The sequence below is a fragment of the Giraffa tippelskirchi genome, chromosome 11 (assembly GCF_054371585.1).
Source record: "Giraffa tippelskirchi isolate mGirTip1 chromosome 11, T2T-mGirTip1v1.2.pri, whole genome shotgun sequence".
Classification (NCBI taxonomy): Eukaryota; Metazoa; Chordata; class Mammalia; order Artiodactyla; family Giraffidae; genus Giraffa; species Giraffa tippelskirchi.
The window spans coordinates 123269266-123288560 of NC_137285.1; the positions used below are offsets into that span (position 1 = coordinate 123269266).

Sequence of the window (19295 nt, forward strand, 5' to 3'; positions counted from 1 at the left end):
AATAGAACAGTATTATGGACTCTGTGGGAGAGGGCGAGGGCAGGATGATATGGGAGAATGGCACAGAAGCATGTAAATTATCATATGTGAAATGAATCGCCAGTCCAGGTTCAATGCATGATACAGGGTGCTCGGAGCTGGTGCACCGGGATGACCTGGAGGGATGGGATGGGGAGGGAGGTGGAAGGGGGGCTCTGGAGGGGGAAAACATGTACACCCATGGTGGATTCATGTCAATGTATAGCAAAACAAATACAATATTGTAAAGTTAAAAAATAGAAAATAAACTAATTTTAAAAAATTACAATGTAAAATTAAAATTACAATGTAAAATTAAAATTACAGTGAGGTACCATTTCATACCCACTAGAATAGTTACAATAAATAAGACAGGCAGGGACTTCCCTGGTGGTCCAGTGGTTAAGACTCTGCACTCCCAATGCAGAGGGCCCAGGTTCGATCCCTGGTCAGGGAACTAGATCCCACAGCTAAGAGGTCACATGCTGAAACTAAAGATCCCACATGCTGCAACAAAGATCCTGTGGGCTGCAACTAAGACTTGGTACAGCCAAATAAATACTTAGGAAAAAAAAGACAGGCAATGACAAATGTTCACCAAGATGAAGGGAAACTAGAACCAGCCTGTATTGCTAAAGGAAATGTGAAATAGCACAGTCCTTTGGAAAACAATGTGGTAGTTTCTCAAAAAGTTACGCAAAACCCATTGATTCTACTTCTAAGCAACTACTCAAGAGAAATGAAAATACAAATCCACATGTGGATGTTCATAGCAGCATTATTCATAAAAGCCCCGAACTGAAAATAACTTCAATGTCCATGAACTAGTGAGTAGACAGACAAAATGTGTTGTAGCCAAACAACAAAATGCTATTTAGCAATAAAAAGTAATGAACTATTGGTACATGCTACATTATGGGTGAACCTTAAAAACCTTATGCTAGGTGAAAGTCCATTAGTCCCAGAAAAGGCAAACTTATAGAGACAGAAAGTAGACTAGTGGTTGCCTGGGGCTGGATTTAGGAATAGGGATTAACTATAAATGGGCATAAAAGGAGGGATGAAAATATTCTAAAGCTCATTTATGGTGAGGTTGCAACACTCTGGAAAATCATTGTAAACGTTGAATGTGTAAATTTTATGATATGCAAAATGAATAAATCCATGGATGAATACATGAATGATTGCCTATAGAATACACTCCCTTGCAATGGTAGTGTATAAGGAATTTTACACATTTCTGAATTTCCGTTTAGTGTATTCATGAGGGGATGTATTCTAAGGAATTTAGTGAGTGGCTCCATAAAAATCTATCATCTGAGCCAAACTCTATTCCATCAGGAACTTTGAGAGATTTGTTGGATCAACGTGGCAATAAAGGAGGGAGTCAGTTCCTGGAATAGTTGTAGACGATACCAATGTGGATGCTTAGGAGAGTGGCCCATTGACCAAGAATTTTTTTTAGGGAGAATGTTTATTGTGGTTGGCACAAGTATGGTCTACTAAATTGAGGGTTAGAGACCACAGCCAGGAGAAAGAAAAAGGGCTGTATCATATGACTAATCAAAAAAAGAACATGAAGCACATTACCAAAAATACCAACACAATGACCACAATAATATCGCCTTCATCAACTTCTCTAATTCTTTAAAAATGATTTTTGATTACCTGTTTATGTCTTGAATCTGTCTCTATAGAAGTCTCCTTCTTTGGGGCTAGAATTTTCCTGGAAATCGCCAAGTCCCAAGGCTCTGACAGGTTAAATCATCCAAGCGTTAGTTTATGGTGGTGACATCAGATTCATGAGTCTATTTTCCAGTCAGTCAATTATGGTAGGATCTTTAGAAAAACAAGAGGAGAGAAGAGAAACCCTTGTTAGCAGGAACCAAGATTTGGTCAATCTATTAATTTCTAATATCAGAATAAAAGAGAGAAGAATTTTCACTGGGGTGTAATTTCAGGTTGGAGCAAAAGTAATTGCATTTTTTGCATTGGAAATGATGTTAGACAAAAAGCAAATTTGAGCGATTTTCTTATTCGAGTTCAAAATGGGTCATAAAGCAGCAGAGAGAACTCACAACATCAACAACACATTTGGCTCGGGAGTGGATAAAGCACATACAGTGCAATGGTGGTTCAAGAAGTTTTGCAAAGGAGATGAGAGCCTTGAAGATGAGGAGTGTAGTCGCTGGGTACCGGAAGTTGACAACAACCAACTGAGAGCATCATCGAAGCTGATCCTCTCACAACTACATGAGAAGTTGCTGAAGAACTCAACATCGACCGTTCTACAGTCATTTGGCTTTTGAAACAAATTGGAAAGATGAAAAAGCTCAATAAGTGGGTGCCTCATGAGCGGACCGCAAATCAAAAAATCATTGTTTTAAAGTGTTATCTTCTCTTATGCTATGTAACAACAATGAACCGTTTCTCGATTGGATTGTGACATGCGAAGCAAAGTGGATTTTATGTGACAACCGGCGATGACCAGCTCAGTGGCTGGACTGAGAAGCTCCAAACATGGTTACTGTTTGGTGGTCTGCTGCCTGTCTGATCCACTACAGTTTTCTGAATCCTGGCAAAATCATGACATCTGAGAAGTATGCTCAGCAAATTGATAAGAGGCACTGAAAACTGCAGCACCTGCAGCCAGCACTGTTCAACAGAAAGGACCCAATTCTACTCCAGGACAACGCCCAACCACACATCGCACAACCACGCTTCAAAAGTTGAACGAATTGGGCTACGAAGTTTTGCCTCATCTGCTATATTCACTTGCCCTCTTCCGACCAACTACCACTTCTTCAAGCATCTTGACAACTTTTGCAGGGAAAATGCTTCCACAACCAGCAGGAGGCAGAAAATGCTTTTTAGAAGTTCATTGAATCCTGAAGCACAAATTTCATGCTACAGGAATAAACAAGCTTATTTCTCATTGGCAAAAATATGTTGATTGTGATCGCTCCTATTTAGATTAATAAAGGTGGGTTTAGGTGTAGTTATAATGATTTAAACTGCAATTTCTTTTGCACCAACAGAGCATGAACCTACTGCTGACTGCTATATTCCACGAGGTCTCAGTTGATGGCTGTTTTAGGAGAACATATTAGAACTTGGAGAGGGAGAGGTGGACAAGGAGAGTCTGTATTCTCAGCCAATTTAACCAACCTGTTTTTCATAATTCCATTTGTCCTCTCTATTTGCCTCAGCTCTGTAAATGATGGACAGTGGATGTATTTAGAAATCTTGAGGACCTTACAGCCCATTTTGTAAGTTGTACATGAAAATTACTATCAATAATAGAAGTGAAGTGAAGTCGCTCAGTCATGTCCGACTCTTCGAGACCCCATGGACTGTAGCCTATCAGGCTCCTCCATCCATGGGATTTTTCAGGCAAGAGTACTGGAGTGGGTTGCCATTTCCTTCTCCAGGGATCTTCCCCACCCAGGGATCAAACCCGGGCCTCCCGCATTATAATAGAAGGTTATCTTAAAATAAAGAATAAAATCATCCTGGAAATAGATTTGTTGACAATCATCATGCAAACCCTTACTTATGAAAATGAGTGTGCTTTTTACTCATCTGGGAAAGTCCGCAATCACTAAACATTCACAGTCATAATCCATTACCTTGTATAAAAATCCTCTAGAAAGGATGAATTATTTTCTTTGCTCTAACATCTTTCTCCACAATGTGAACACGATGTACAGGCAAGCTCTCATAATACTGATAAGCTGGATTTTAAAACATGGAGCATACCAATTATACCTATTTTTAGCATCCCTCCTTGTCTCCCTCGTCTCCTTCTTTACTTATGAGTGCTGTGCCAAGAGGGAGCAAATATTTTATGTATTCTAGCAGCTGTCTGGTAAGTTCCAAGATGATTTTGGTATAAAATGTCTTGATAGGTTTATTATTCTGAATTTAGCAACTGATCTTGGAGAAGGGAAACAAAAAAAGTGTTGTCAGGAAATAGCCTCACTCTTGGCTATATTATTAATATGACAACTATATTTTGTAACAACCTGTCACTAAGAATTTAACTTCTCTAGAAATGAGGGATCCTGTTGTTTTATGTTATATCATGACCTAAGAGCATGATACAAGTTAGTACAAAACCCTCAAAATTAACATGTTTTTTGAAACGTGAAAGTTCAAATTCAGGGACTTCCCTGGTGGTCCAGTAGTTAAGAATCCACCTTCCAACACAGTGGACCCGGTTTGAGCCCTGGTTGTGGGACCAAGATTTCACATGCAGTGGGGCAACTAAATCACATTCTGGAACTACCGAGCCCATGTGCTCTAGATCCTACGCACTGCAACTAAGACTCAACACAGCCAAATAAATATAATAAATATATATATATTTTAAAAAGTAAGTTCAAATTTAGGTTGGTAAGGGCCTAACTTTGCTATACGTGCAAAACATATAGGAAAAACTAACTTATTATTCATTTTAACATTAGACTGTATACTCAAAGACCATTTTACTTACAAGTGACCAATATGATTTATTAAAGCTTTATGCTTCTTAAATAGAAGGAATCTGAAGAAGAACTTCTGGAATGACAGAGTCAGAACATCTGAAAATCTACTCCTCCATAAAAGCAGTAACACTGGAAAAACTTGTCAAAACCAACTTTTCCAGAACTCTGAAAATTAATTAAAGCTTTCAAAAATCTAAGGAGAATTTATTCAAGAAAAATTGCTGAATATCACTAGAAACAGTGAACTTTGTGGCATTTTTATTTGCTTTTTCCCACCCTCCTCTCCGCAACGCCACAGTAGTCTCCAAAATCTCAACTCCAGTAACTACAAAAACCAGTGACCTAGCAGCCACTAGAGGGGGCAGAGTGGGTGTGAAACTCCCCCAAAAGCTCTGTTCCTAGGGAACTCTCACTGCCTGATCTGTCTGGAAGCTCTGTGAAGAGCCCCATTCACAGGGCTTGTCTGCCTCAGAGCCCACCAGTGAGAAACCCCATCCCCAGGCGCTTGTCTAAACAATCAACAGCTAATTATTTGACATCGCAGCTTCCTACCAGTTGTGGTGAACAAGAGGCATGATAAAAAAAAAAAAAAAATTAAAAGTAATATTAGGGAATGAGAAGCCAAGAGAGAGCTTTGAAAAGCTCGGACATCTCCCTGGGAATCCTAAAATTTATGTGCATTTGCAGAACTGTGAGCATGTCCAGGAAATACCTGAGAAGGCACCAGTCCCTTAACTCTGGTGACCTTGAGGCCTTGCTCATGCAGGTAGTAACGAATAAGGCAGAGTAAACTGCTAGAGCATTTGAAGCTTGCCTGAACCAACATACAGAATCCTTTAGCAAAGAGTAGGAGACATTGCTTCAAGGCATTTAAAGAAAGCTCTGTCCAATCATTGGCTGACAACTGAGCTAACCAGGCAGACACTTCAGTGACTACCATGTACCAGAACAGACTTTATAGAAGTAGTCCATGAAAATCAATAAACAAATAAACAGCACTAACAGCAAGCTCTGGTTGAAAAGATATGATTTCTGAAGTTGTCACACATATTGTTTAAAATATCCAGCTTTCATGTTGGACATACAAAGAAATAGGAAAGTATGTTCCAAGCAAAGAGAAAAAAAGTAGTCAATAAAAACTGTCCCTGAGGAAGCCCAGATGTTGGACTTATTAGACAAAGATAAGGTATTAAGATATAACACCTTTAAATCATGTATTATAAATAAGAACTAGAGGAAATTGGGTCTAAGGAATTCAAGGAGAATATAAAAATGATATCTAACCAAATACAGAATATCCATGAGATATAAATTATTTAAAAAGGAAATAGAAAATTCTGGAGCAGAACAGTACAATAACTGAAATTAAAAATTTACTAGAACTTCCTCAACTTGATAAAGAATATTTATCCCTAGAGCTAACAACATATTTCATAGTGAGAAACTTGAGGCTTTCCCAAGAAGGATGTCTCTTCTCACCACTCCTTTTCAATAGGATACTGGAAGTTCTAACCAATGCTTAGGATGAGAAAAGAAATTAAAGCTATACAAGTTGGGGAGGGAGAAATAAGCGTTTTGTTAGTGGATGACATGTTCGCCTATGTAGAAAATCTGCAAGAACTGACCAAAAAACTCCTGGAACTAGTAAGTGATTATAACAAGGATGGAGGACATAAGGTCAATAAGCAAAAGTCAATCTAGCCTTCCCACATACTAGCAATGAACAGTCGGGTCCGACTCTTTGCGACCCCATAGATTATACAGTCCATGGAATTCTCCAGGTCAGAATACTGGAGTGGGTAGCCTTTCCCTTCTCCAGGGGATCTTCCCAACCCAGGGATCGAACTCAGGTCTCCCACAGTACAGGTAGATTCTTTACCAGCTGAGCCACGAAGGAAGCCCAATGAACAGTTAGAATTCAAAATTTAAAAAGTATATATATTATGTTATGGGACTTCCCCAGTGGTCCGGTGGTTAAGAATCCGCCTGCCAGGGGACACGAGTTCGATGCCTGGTCTGGAAAGAGCCCACAGGCCACAGAGCGACTAATCCCTGGCACTACAACTATTGAAACCCTCAGGCCTATAGCGCGTGCTCCGAAACAAAAGATATCACCGCAATGAGAAGCCTGTACATGGCAACTAGAAAGTAGCTCCTGCTCCTCACAACTAGAGAAAGCCCACAGGCAGCAATGAAGACACAGCACAGCCAAAAATAAAATAAACAAATAAAATTTTTTAAAAGATCAAAACTTATTGGATACAGCTAAAGCATTGTTTAGAGGGCTAGAGCTATAAAAGCCTAGATTAAAAAAAAAAGATTTTAAATCAGTAACCTAACCTATTACCTTAAAAAAATAAAAACAGACTAAATAAAATAAAACAAAATAAACTCAAAGCCATCAGAACGAAAGAAATAATGAGTAAAGCAAAAATAAATGGAACAGAGGATAGAAAAACAACAGAGAAAATGAAGAAAACCAAAAGTTGGTTCTCTGAAAAAGTCAACAAAATGGATACGTCTTTAGCTACATTGATTTCAAGAAAAAAAGAGAGAAGAATCAAATTATTACAATCAGGAATAAAAGAGGGGATATTACTATTATTCTCACAGAAATAAAAAGCATTGTAACAGAATATTATGAACAACTGTAAGTCAATAGACAACATAACACAAATGAAACGGACAAATTCCTAGGAAAACACAAACTATCAAAGATGACACACAAATAAGTAAAACATTTAAATATACGTATAATGAGTAAAGGGGCTTTCCTGGTGGCTGATACAGTAAAGAATCTGCCTGCAATGCAGGAGACCTGGGTTCAATCCCTCGCTGGAAAGATCCCCTGCAGTAGGAAATGGCAACCTACTCCAGTATTCTTGCCTGGAGAATCCCACCGACAGAGGAGCCTGTCGGGCTATGGTTCATGTGGTCGCAAAGAGTTGAACACAACTGAAGTGACTTAGCAGGCATAAAAAGTAAAGAGATTGAATTAGTTTTTTTTAAATCAATTAGCTAATTAATTTTGACCATGGCTGGGCATGTGGGATTTTAGTATCCTGATCAGAACCTGCACCCCTCTGCAGTGGAAGCTCAGAATCTTAACCACTGCACCACCAGGAAAGTCCCTGAATTAGTAATTTTAAAACTTCCTCAAAGAAAAGTTCAGCCCCAGATGGCCTCAGTGATGCATTCTAACAAATGTTTGAAGAATAATGAATACCAATCCTTCGCAAATTCTTAAAAAAAAAGAGAGAGAACACCCTCCAACTCATTGTATGAGACCAGTATTACCCTGATATAAAATTAAACAAAATTAAGAAAAGAAAACTACAGACCAACATGTTTTATGAATAAAGATGTAAACCTTCTCAACAAAACATCGAAGAATTCAGCAGCATATAGAAAAGGATTATACACCATTACCAACGTGGAGAATCTAAAGAATGTAACTTGGTTTAGCATCTCAAAATCAATTGATTTAATACATCATATTACTAGAATAAAATACAAACCACATGATCATCTCAGTGGATGCAGGAACATCATTTGACAAAATCCTTTAATTAAAAAAACAAAATAAAACACTGAACCAACTAGGAATAGAAGGGATTTTCCCCAGTGTAATAAAGGACTTCTATGAAAAACCCACAGCTAACATCCTGTTCTAAGCCAAAAGGCTTTACCCCTAAGATCAGCAATAAGACAAGTATAACTCTCATCTTGTCTATTCAATGCTATATAAAGGTTGTAGCTAGGGCTATTAGTGAAGAAAAAGAAATAAGAAACACACAGATTGGAAAGCAAGAAATAAAACTATTTTCATTCACAGATAACATGACATTCTGTACAGAAAATCCTAAGGAATCCTCAAACACATGATTATTAACAAGTGAGTTCAGCAAATTTGAGGAGACTCACACTTCCTGATTTCAAAACTTACTACAAACAATAATAAGACAATGCAGGAGTAGCAGAAGGATAGATAGATAGATCAATAGGATAGAACCTAGAGCCCAGATTTTTGACAACAGTGCCAAGACAATGCAACAGGGGAAAGAATAATCTTTTCAGGAGATGGTGCTGGGGCACAATTCAATATTCACATGCAGAAAAATTAAGTTGAAACCTTATTTTACACCACACACAAATTAACTCAAAAATAGATCAAAGACCTAAACATAAGAGCTATAACTATAAAACTCCATAAGAGAACTTAGGGGAAGAGCTTCAATAATTTCTTAGATATGATAGCAAAAGTAACCAAAAAAAAAAAGATAAATTGGGTTACATCAAAATTTTAAACTTCCGTGCAGCAAAAGACAAAAGAATAAAAAGGCAACATACAGAATACAGAATCAGAACATATGTCTGATAAGGAGTTAACCCAGAATATATATTGAGAACTCCTATAATTTAACAACAAAAGAAGTGTAAACTGATTAAAAAATGGGCAAATAGCACAAATAGATGTTTCTGCAAAGAAGATATACAAATGACCAACAAGCATATGAAAAAATGTTCCACATTACTAATCAGTAGAGAAATGCAAATTAAAACAATGGTTACATATCAACTCATACCCGCTAGGGTGGCTACTATTAAAGAAATAAACAAACCAACAGAAGATATTAATACTTTTTGGCCAGAATGTGGAGAAATTGAAATTCTTGTACACTGTTGGTGGAAATATAAAATTGTGCATCCATTTTGGAAAACAGTATGATAGTTCCTCAAAATTAAAAATAGAGGGACTTCCCTAGTGATCCAGTGGCTAAGACGCCAAGCTCCCAAGGCAGGGGGCCTGGGTTTGACCCCTGATCAGGGAACTGGATCCCACATGTCACAACTAAAAGTTTGCAGGCTGTGACTAAAAGACCCTGCATGCTACAATTTAAAAAATTAAAAATAGAATTACCATACAATCCAGCTGTTCCACTTCTGGTTATATATCCAAAAGAATTGAAAGCAGTGTCCTAAACAGATAATTGTATACCTGTGTTCACAGTAGCATTCTTCAGGATACATTCCTGGTGGTCTAGTGGTTAAGACTCTGCACGTCCAACACACAGGGTGCACATTCAATCCTTGGTAGGGAAACCATGATCCCACGTGCCATGTGGCATGGCCAAAAAAAAAAGGACAATGTCATGGTAGCATTCTTCACAATAGCCAAAATGTGGAAGCAGTTCAAATGTCCAAGGATGGATGAATGGATAAAATATCATCCATTGTAGTATACATACAATGGAATATTATTCAGCTATAAAATGGAATGAAATTCTGACATGTGGATGAAACCTGAGGACATTATGCTAAGTGAAATAAGACAGACACAAAAGGACAAATAATGTATGACCCCAATTATATGAGGGAAAATCACTGAGATGGTGACTGCAGCCATGAAATTAAAAGATGCTTGTTCCTTGGAAGAAAAGCTATGACAAACCTAGAGAACGTATTAAAAAGCAGAGACATTACTTTGCCAACAAAGGTCCATCTAGTCAAAGCTGTGGTTTTTCCAGTAGTCATGTATAGATGTGAGAGTTGGACTATAAAGAAAGCTGAGCGCCGAAGAATTGATGCTTTTGAACTGTGGTGTTGGAGAAGACTCTGGAGAGTCCCTTGGACTGCAAGGAGATCAAACCAGTCAATCCTAAAGGAAATCAATCCTGAATATTCATTGGAAGGACTGATGCTGAGGCTGAAGTTCCAAAACTTTGGCCACCTGATGCAAAGAGCCGACTCATTGGAAAAGACCCTGATGCTGGGAAAGATTGAAGGCAGGAGGAGAAGGGGATGACGGAGGGCAAGATGGTTGGATGGCATCACCGACCCAATGGACATGAGTATGAGCAAGCTCCAGGAGATGATGAAGGACAGGGAAGGCTTGCGTGCTGCAGTCCATGGAGTTGCAAGGAGTTGGACACGACTGAGCGACTGAACAACAACAACAAAAGAGTAGCCAAATTCATAGACATAAAAAGTTGAATGGCCATTGCCAGGGACTGGGGAGAAGAGGAAATGGGGGACTGCTGATATAATGGAAATAGAGTTTCTGTTTTACAGAATGAAAATGGCCTAGAGATGTGTTGCACAACAATATGAATATACTTAACACCACTGAGCTATAAGCTTAAAATAGTTAAGACAGTAAATTTTAAGTAGTCTATATTTTACCACATTTGTTTAAAAGGCTAAAAAATTGCTTAATTGTGTTTACAGAAATGGTAGATAGTGAGGTATTATCATTTATCAGATTTGAGACAATTTTTCTCTGTGACCCTTGACTTCTATACCTCAACTTCTACCTGGTTCATCTGACTGCTCATAAATTAATCTGATTTCTGCCATTCAAGCCTTCTCAAGCAACCTAAATGTCCATCAACAGATGAATGGATAAAGAAGATGTGGTGTGTATACATATGTTTTTACACACACATAGGCACACACAGGGGCTTCCCTGGTAACTCAGTCAGTAAAGAATCTGCCTGCAGTGCAGGAGACCCAGGTTTGATCCCTGGGTTGGGAAGATCCCTTGGAGAAGGAAATGGCAACCCACTCCAGTATCCTTATCTGGAAAATCCCACGGACAGAGAAGCCTGGTGGGCTGTAGTCCATGGGCACAAAGAGTCAGGCATGACTGAGCAACACTGAGGAACTGATGCACACACAGTGAAATATTACTCAGCCATAAAAAAGAATGAAATATTGCCATTTGCAGCATATGAATGGATGTACAGATTGTCATACTAAGTAGAATAAGTCAGGGAGAAAAAGACAAATATTATATGATATCACTTATATATGGACTCTAAAAAAATACATTACTGTGTGGTGTGGCTAAAATAATAATAATACAAATCAACTTATTTACAAAATAGAAACAGAGTCACAGACATAGAAAAAAAACTTACGGTTACCGAATGGGAAAGGGGATAGAGAAGGATAAATTAGGAGTATGGGATTAACAGTTACACACTTGTAATAACCTACAATGGAAATTAATCTTGTAATAATCTTGTAATAACGTACAATGGAAAAGAACCTGAAGATGTATACCTGAAGCTAACATAGTATTATAAATCAACTATAGTTAAATTGGGCTTCCCTGGTGGCTCAAACCCGAGAAGGCGATGATGGCACCCCACTCCAGTACTCTCGCCTGGAAAATCCCATGGATGGAGGAGCCTGGTAGGCTACAGTCCATGGGATCGAGAAGAGTCGGACACGACTGAGTGACTTCACTTTCACTTTTCACTTTCATGCATTAGAGAAGGAAATATCAACCCACTCCAGTGTTCTTGCCTGGAGAATCCCAGGGACGGGGGAGCCTGGTAGGCTACCGTCTATGGGGTCACACAGAGTCAGACACAACTGAAGTGACTTAGCAACAGCAGCAGCAGCATGTGGCTCAAACAGTAAAGAATCTGCCTCCAGTGCAGGAGACCTGGGTTTGATCCCCAGATCAGGAAGATCCCCTGGAGAAGGGCATGGCACCCCCCTCCAGTATTCTTGCCTGGAGAATTCCATGGACAGAGGAGCCTGGTGGGTTACAGTCCATTGGGTCGCAAAGAGTCGGACACGACTTAGTGACAACACACACACACAGATAGCTAAATTTAAAAAAATTTTTTAAAGCCTACTCAATATATGACAGACTTTTCTACATATAATTCTTAACAGTTTTCTTGTGAGCAAACTGAAGCTGAGAAAGATTCAGTAATATTTCCTATAGCTGTGGGAGAGATGGAGGTATCACTGGGTTCCATCCTGGCCGCAAAGCCTGGGTTCTTCCTCACTAGGTCCCATTCCCCTCAAGTCAGCACTTGGGGTCAAAAATTCAGATCCCCTCTTGGAGATGAGCAATCATCTAGATTTTTAAAAAACTTATATTTAGTTTTTATTTATTTTGGCTGTGCTGGGTCATCATCACTGCTCAGGCTCTTCTCTAGTTGTGGAGAGTGGGGGCTACTCTCTAGTTGTGGTACATAGGCTTCTCATTGTGGTGGTTTTTCTTGTTGAGGGGCACAGGCCCTAGGGTGCATGGGCCTCAGGAATTGAGGTTCCTAGGTTCTAGAGGGCAGACTTCAGTAGCTGTGGTGCCCGGGCTTAGTTGCTCCGAGGCACGTGGGATCTTCCTGGATCAGGGATTGAAGTCATGTCTCCTGCATTGGCAGGCAGATTCTTTACCACTGAGCCACCAGGGAAGCCCACTCTAGATTTTGATGAATGTTGAATGTGTGGACCCTGGAATGACTAAATTAACAAACAGAGAGATGAGTGTAAACAAGAATGGTTCACTTGACAGACTAAAGGAAACTTGGAGAGGGTGGGATCCAAAGAGAAGGAAGAGCAGGAGACGATCTGAAAGAGGAAATTGTATCTATACTTACCAGAGCTCTTAGTCAGTCTACCCTGCGCTGAGGACGGAGACCACAGAGGACAGTCTGGCGGCTTGGAGCTGCTGCCAGCCTGGAGAAAGGCCAATCCAGTCAGAGCTGTATGTGAACCTGGTAGCAAAGGAGGCTCAGGCAAGTTGCCCTAAGGAGGGAAGTATGACGGGGCACTCAGGAGAGTTGGCAGGTTGGCACATAGGGGAGGGACAATCTCTCCATAGAGAGAGCACTCTAGCTCCTGTGGGGAAGTGACTTAAAGGAGAAGAAATTGGAGGAGGGAAGCTGCTGCTGCTGGTGCTGCTGCTGCTAAGTCGCTTCAGACTCTGTGTGACCCCATAGAAGGTAGCCCACCCGGCTCCCCCGTCCCTGGGATTCTCCAGGCAAGAACACTGGAGTGGGTTGCCATTTCCTTCTCCAATGCATGAAAGTGAAAAGTAAAAGTGAAGTCGCTCAGTCGTGTCCCGACTCCTAGCGACCCCATGAACTGCAGCCTACCAGGCTCCTCTGTCCATGGGATTTTCCAGGCAAGAGTACTGGAGTGGGTTGCCATCTTACTCCAAACACAGAGCCAACGGAAGTGAATTCCAGAAAGACTTTTTGGAGAGTCCCTTGCCAGGGCTTGGGGATCAACAACATGGGGAATGGTGAGGGAGAGGGAGGTCTCCATTATCAATTCTTAGGTCCCTCGGTGACAGAGTCTAAAGGAACAGATCTGTTATGCAGGAGGTGGGTGAGGGGGTGGAAGGTGAGGGGCAGTCATGAACAGAGTAGGGGGCTGTCGCTTTTGCTGGGTGTCTCCTATGACTTTAAGTTCTTGTCTGGTTAGCAACTCCAATGTGGGGGACTTTTATGCTGTCCCTTGTCCTAGGATCCTGCATTTGTTCTTTGAAGGATAAAGGCAGGGATCTGGTTAATTTGTCCAGAAGTTGCTGAGGAGACCAGAGTCACGATGGAAGGACATGATTTTCAGAAAATAGGGAAGGAAAAAGTCTGAGAAAGCAAAGCTGTTTAAAAACAACCCCCATCGTCATTTCTGTATCATTTAACCATCACCATCCTGTGTGCTACCTCGATTGATCCTCATGCCGAACTGGAGAACTCAGCAGAGCTGGGTCACTGCCATTCCAGGGTAACAGGGTTTCTAAGCTGGCATGGGAACCTGGGTGATCAAGGGTGTGAAGGCAGAGCACTTGCTGGACACAGGATGAGGGCTGTGTCCTCTTCCAGGGAGTAGAGCATGGACCTGAATTATTTAGTTACCTTTCTTTGGTCAGTCCAGAGAGAAGGTAGGGGCACAGGGAGTCTCCTCCAACTTGGGAAGATTCCCCCCGGGAAATCTAATCCCAGATCCCCTTTTGAGCCCCCCAAGCCTATGTTGAGGGAGCCGCTGCCCTTGCCAATCTTCTCTGCTCCAGCCTCAAGGAGCCTCAGGACCCCAACACTGAAGGAACAGGATCAGACCCCATCCTTCACTGTGGAGTTGGGGAGACTGAGGCAGGAGGCGAAGGGGGGACCCTGTGAGGGCCTCTCTCCCTTCAGACTTTGGTCTCCTAACCATACCTGCCTCTGTAGGAAGGGAAAGACATGCCCTGGAAACTGATACCACTTCTGCTGTTTCTGGGCTGGATGACCTCTGTGTACAGTGCCCAGACCCGGACAGACCTGCTCAATGTCTGCATGGATGCCAAGCACCACAAGGCAGAACCTGGCCCTGAGGACAATCTACACAACCAGGTGAGGATGGAGTGTGGCTCTGGGTTGGGAGGGGGCTTGTTCAGACAAGGAAGAGGAAGTCAGGGTGGGGAGGGAGGGGTTGAGGGGTCAGCCCTTCCACAACATACACACATCCTGAGTTCGTACTGTGGGAGAAGATGAAGGCAGGATGGGGGTGCAGTTGATGTGATTCTAAGGTGGCCTGCTCAGAACAGGATACCATGTTGGCAATAATGTGGAATAAACACTTACTGAGCACCTAGCAGGCATCATGTGTTTTCTCTGCATGATTTCACATTCCCAGAGGTCCTGTGATATGGGTAGATGATGTTCTCCTCCACTTGATACAAATGAGGAAACTGAGGCCCAGAGAAGCACATGGACACCCAGAGGATTTGGACAGGACTTGCCCCTGTGATGGGGTGGGGTTAGGACTGAGGTGGGCACCCCCAGGGCTTTAAAGGGTGAGAGACTTTCAGTGGGCCTTAGGAAGCATCACTACGGACAAAGCTAGTGGAGGTGATGGAATTCCAGTTGAGCTATTTCAAATCCTAAAAGATGATGCTGTGAAAGTGCTACACTCAATATGTCAGCAAATTTGGAAAACTCAGCAGTGGCCACAGGACTGGAAAAGGTCAGTTTTCATTCCAGTCCCAAAGAAAGGCAATGCCAAAGAATGCTCAAACTACCGCACAATTGCACTCATCTCACATGCTAGTAAAGTAATGCTCAAAATTCTCCAAGCCAGGCTTCAGCAATATGGGAACCGTGAACTTCCAGATGTTCAAGATGGTTTTACAAAAGGCAGAGGAACCAGAGATCAAATTGCCAACATCCACGGGATCATCGAAAAAGCAAGAGAGTTCCAGAAAAACATCTATTTCTGTTTTATTGACTATGCCAAAGCCTTTGACTGTGTGGATCACAATAAACTGTGAAAATTCTGAAGGAGATGGGAATACCAGACCACCTGATCTGCCTTCTGAGAAACCTGTATGCAGGTCAGGAAGCACAGTTAGAACTGGACATGGAACAGCAGACTGGTTCCAAATAGGAAAAGGAGTACATCAAGGCTGTATATTGTCACCCTGCTTATTTAACTTATATGCAGAGTACATCATGAGAAACGCTGGGCTGGAGGAAGCACAAGCTGGAATCAAGATTGCCGGGAGAAATATCAATAACCTCAGATATGCGGATGATACCACCCTTATGGCAGAAAGTGAAGAAGAACTAAAGAGCCTCTTGATGAAAGTGAAAGAGGAGAGTGAAAAAGTTGGCTTAAAGCTCAACATTCAGAAAACTAAGATCATGGCATCCAGTCCCATCGCTTCATGGCAAATAGATGGGGAAACAGTGGAAACAGTGGCTGACTTTATTTTGGGGGGCTCCAAAATCACTGCTGATGGTGACTGCAGCCGAGAAATTAAAAGACGCTTGCTTCTTGGAAGGAAAGTTATGACCAACCTAGACAGCATATTAAAAAGCAGAGACATTACTTTGCCAACAAAGGTCCGTCTAGTCAAGGCTGTGGTTTTTCCAGTAGTCATGTATGGATGTGAGTTGGACTATAAAGAAAGCTGAGCACCGAAGAATTGATGCTTCTCAACTGTAGTGTTGGAGAAGACTCTTGAAATTTCCTTGGATTGCAAGGAGATCCAACCAGTCCATCCTAAAGGAGATCAGTCCTGGGTGTTCATTGGAAGGACTGATGTTGAAGCTGAAACTCCAATACTTTGGCCACCTGATGCAAAGAGCTGACTCATTTGAAAAGACCCTGATGTTGGGAAAGATTGAGGGCAGGAGGAGAAGGGGATGACAGAGGATGAGATGGCTAGATGGCATCACCAACTCAATGGACATGGGTTTGGGTGGGGAGGGAGGGGAGTCTTCCGGCAGTTGGTGATGGACAGGGAGGCCTGGTGTGCAGTGGTTCATGGGGTCACAAAGAGTCGGACATGACTGAGTGACTGAACTGAACTGAACTGACTTCAACATATATTACTGAATGGTGTAATGCAGTACACCTTTCCTCCTTTGCTCGAAAAGTTACCTTCTAATGAGGCTTAATACAACCACCCTCTTTCAAATTTCAACACTCATTCCATATTTCCATTCCCTGCTGTTATTTTATCCATATAATTGATCAGATCCTGATGTTTTTCTCTTTTAGCTTCTTACTGTCTCCCTTGACCAGAATACATATTTCTGCCTGTTCTGTTCTTTTCTGTATTCCCAGCATCTCGAACAGTAACTGGCATAAAATAAGTACTCAGTAATTATTTTTTTAGGGAATAAATAAATTACTTTGTATGAAGTGTCAAGCACTGTATAAATGATAGCTATTGTCTTCCCAAGACAGAGCTTCTCCCAGGCTCTCACTGCCCCCATCAGTCTTGTAACGGTGTCTCCCCCAAGACAGGAGTTTCTGGAGGCCAAGGACAGAAGGGTCCTGATACTGAGCATTCTTAGGACAACCTGCCTGAGACAGGAGAGCAAGAAGAGCCAAATGGGAAGAGGCTGGAGGTGGCAGAGTTTGTGGTCTGGAGGCAGTTAGTCTCATGTCTTCCCCACCCAGTGCACCCCCTGGAAGAAGAACGCCTGCTGCTCTGCCAAAGTCAGTCAGGAGCTGCACAAGGACACCTCTTCCTTGTATAACTTTACCTGGGACCACTGCGGCAAGATGGAACCCGCCTGCCAGCGCCACTTCATTCAGGACAACTGTCTGTACGAGTGCTCACCCAATCTGGGGCCCTGGATCCAAGAGGTACTGGGGTCTCCCTCACTCCACCCCAGCAGACTGCCCCCAACTCAGTCACGGCTGTTCCTACCAACATCCCTGGCTGACTGAGCCTCCCTGCCTCTCCCCTCTCCCCCAGGTGAACCAGAAGTGGCGCAAAGAACGGTTCCTGAATGTGCCCCTCTGCAAAGAGGACTGTCAGAGCTGGTGGGAAGACTGCCGCACCTCCCACACCTGCAAGAGCAACTGGCACAGGGGCTGGGACTGGACCTCAGGTGAGGGCTGGGGGAGCGGGGAGATGGAGGTGTGGGGTGGAGAAAGGGGGTTTGAGGATTTGGGGTTGAGCAAGGATTCCTAGGGGTGGCCAGAGTTAAGCTTTGGGCCTAGGGACAGAATGTCCGTGCCCACCCTCTCTCCCCCTGCAGGATCTAATAAGTGTCCAAATGGGACAACCTGCCGCACATTTGAGACCTACTTCCCCACACCTGCAGCCCTGTGTGAGGGCCTCTGGAGTCACTCCTACAAGCTCAGCAACTACAGCCGGGGCAGCGGCCGCTGCATCCAGATGTGGTTTGACCCTGCCCTGGGCAACCCCAATGAGGAGGTGGCGAGATTCTATGCCTTGGCCTTGACTGCTGAGGCCAGGCCCCAGGGGATTAGACCTCTCTTGCTCTGCCTGGCCCTGATGCTGTCACTCTGGCTCCATGACTGAGTCCAGCCATCCCCAGGTGGTCCCCTCTGCCTCTCCCCAGGTTTGATGACCAGGCTGGGCTCAGTTCAGCTCCCACAAATGAGGGAGCACGCTTGCATTTGTTATCCATCCCTTTGTCATCCAGTTCCTGCTCCAGGGTGGGGCTTGGGGTTTCTCTGACAGCCAGTTCTAATAAATAGACCAACACATCTGAGTCTGATGAATTATTTTGGTTCTGAGTTTGTGTGTGGTAGAGGGCAGATTCCATAGTTTTTGAATTCCTTCAGATTAGAGAAACAAGACATGAGCTTGAATAACAGTTCTGCTACTCACTCTGTGAAAAGGAATCAGTTGCTTGACTTTTCTTAAACCAGTTTCCTTCTCAATAAAATGAAGATAATAATCCTTCCTTCTCTCATAGTTGTGAAATGTTGCCTAGAATGCATGTGTGCCCAATGCCTGCACATTATTAGTCCTCAGGGATCTTGTGGCTCTTGTAGCCCTAAATGAGAGAGCCAAGTCCAGGACTTCATTATTTATACTGAGTCCCAAAGGAAGGCCTTTTCCCCAGTCTCTGTGCTTCCTTCTGCTGATATGGGAAAACAGGATTGGAGTCCAGGGAAGGCTGGGTGTGTGTGTGTGTGTGTGTGTGTGTGTGTGTGTAAACAAATTCACTCATGATACGGACTGAAGGGGCAGAGTTGGGGCTTGGCACCTCAGAGAAGAGGGCAGTCTGTGAGGTTCCTGCAGAGCAAACACTGCAGATTCTAGCTCTAGTTCAGCCCTCCTGAGTCCTGGAGGTGTGGCTGGAAGAGGGGCGGAAACTCTTAGGGGCTTCCCAGAGGCAGGAACTATCCCGGACACCTTTGTCCCCTCCAGGATTGGTAGATGTGCCTCTCCTGGAGGACTGCTGTCGTTACACAGCCCTCAGGAACTGGGCCTCAGTTTATCTCAGGGTCTCCGGCTTCCCCTTGGGGAAGCCTTTGTCTCCACATCCCAACCACAGTTATCCTCAGAGAGGCCCAGGTACCTGCAGGTACCTGAATGATAACTCCAGGCAGGTGGTGTCATCAACCTGAAACTTGAAGCCAGGAGTGAAGACTCAGTCTAGGTCTCTCTCACCTCCTCATAACAAGAGGTGACTGAAAGGGGAAGTTGGCCACAGATTGGAGGCCGAGTAATAGGGTTATTGGAGAGGTCTTGAGACACTGTTTCGCGTGTGGGTGGGTCTCAGTCATTACGTT

The 19295-nt window shown here is 42.8% G+C and overlaps 1 protein-coding gene and 1 non-coding gene across 3 annotated transcripts; both read left to right on the plus strand.

Moving 5' to 3' along the window:
- The first annotated feature begins 402 nt into the window (after positions 1 to 402).
- TRNAG-CCC (transfer RNA glycine (anticodon CCC)) lies at positions 403 to 475 on the plus strand. The gene has a single exon. It is a non-coding gene; the product is annotated as a tRNA-Gly (tRNA).
- A 12417-nt stretch (positions 476 to 12892) lies between these two features.
- Positions 12893 to 18260, plus strand: LOC145525766 (folate receptor beta-like). Of its 2 annotated transcripts, none has more exons than XM_081539460.1 (5): positions 12893 to 13042; positions 14480 to 14641; positions 17199 to 17387; positions 17500 to 17635; positions 17786 to 18260. In XM_081539460.1, the coding sequence occupies exons 2-5, from the start codon at positions 14492 to 14494 to the stop codon at positions 18070 to 18072; spliced, it is 762 nt and encodes a 253-aa protein (XP_081395586.1). In that variant the 5' UTR covers positions 12893 to 13042; positions 14480 to 14491; the 3' UTR covers positions 18073 to 18260. The 2 variants fall into 2 exon arrangements, with proteins under 2 accessions (XP_081395586.1, XP_081395585.1); XM_081539459.1 differs by having other exon boundaries at positions 13024 to 13046; positions 14484 to 14641.
- The last annotated feature ends 1035 nt before the right edge of the window (positions 18261 to 19295 follow it).

What these genes read in the sequence shown, in the direction of transcription:
- LOC145525766 (XM_081539460.1), top strand. Translation starts at nt 14,492, where the DNA reads ATGCCCTGGAAACTGATACCACTTCTGCTGTTTCTGGGCTGGATGACC. An exon ending in AGGACAATCTACACAACCAG is followed by an intron (nt 14,642 to 17,198) that starts GTGAGGATGGAG and finishes TTCCCCACCCAG; the next exon opens with TGCACCCCCTGGAAGAAGAA. An exon ending in TGGGGCCCTGGATCCAAGAG is followed by an intron (nt 17,388 to 17,499) that starts GTACTGGGGTCT and finishes CCTCTCCCCCAG; the next exon opens with GTGAACCAGAAGTGGCGCAA.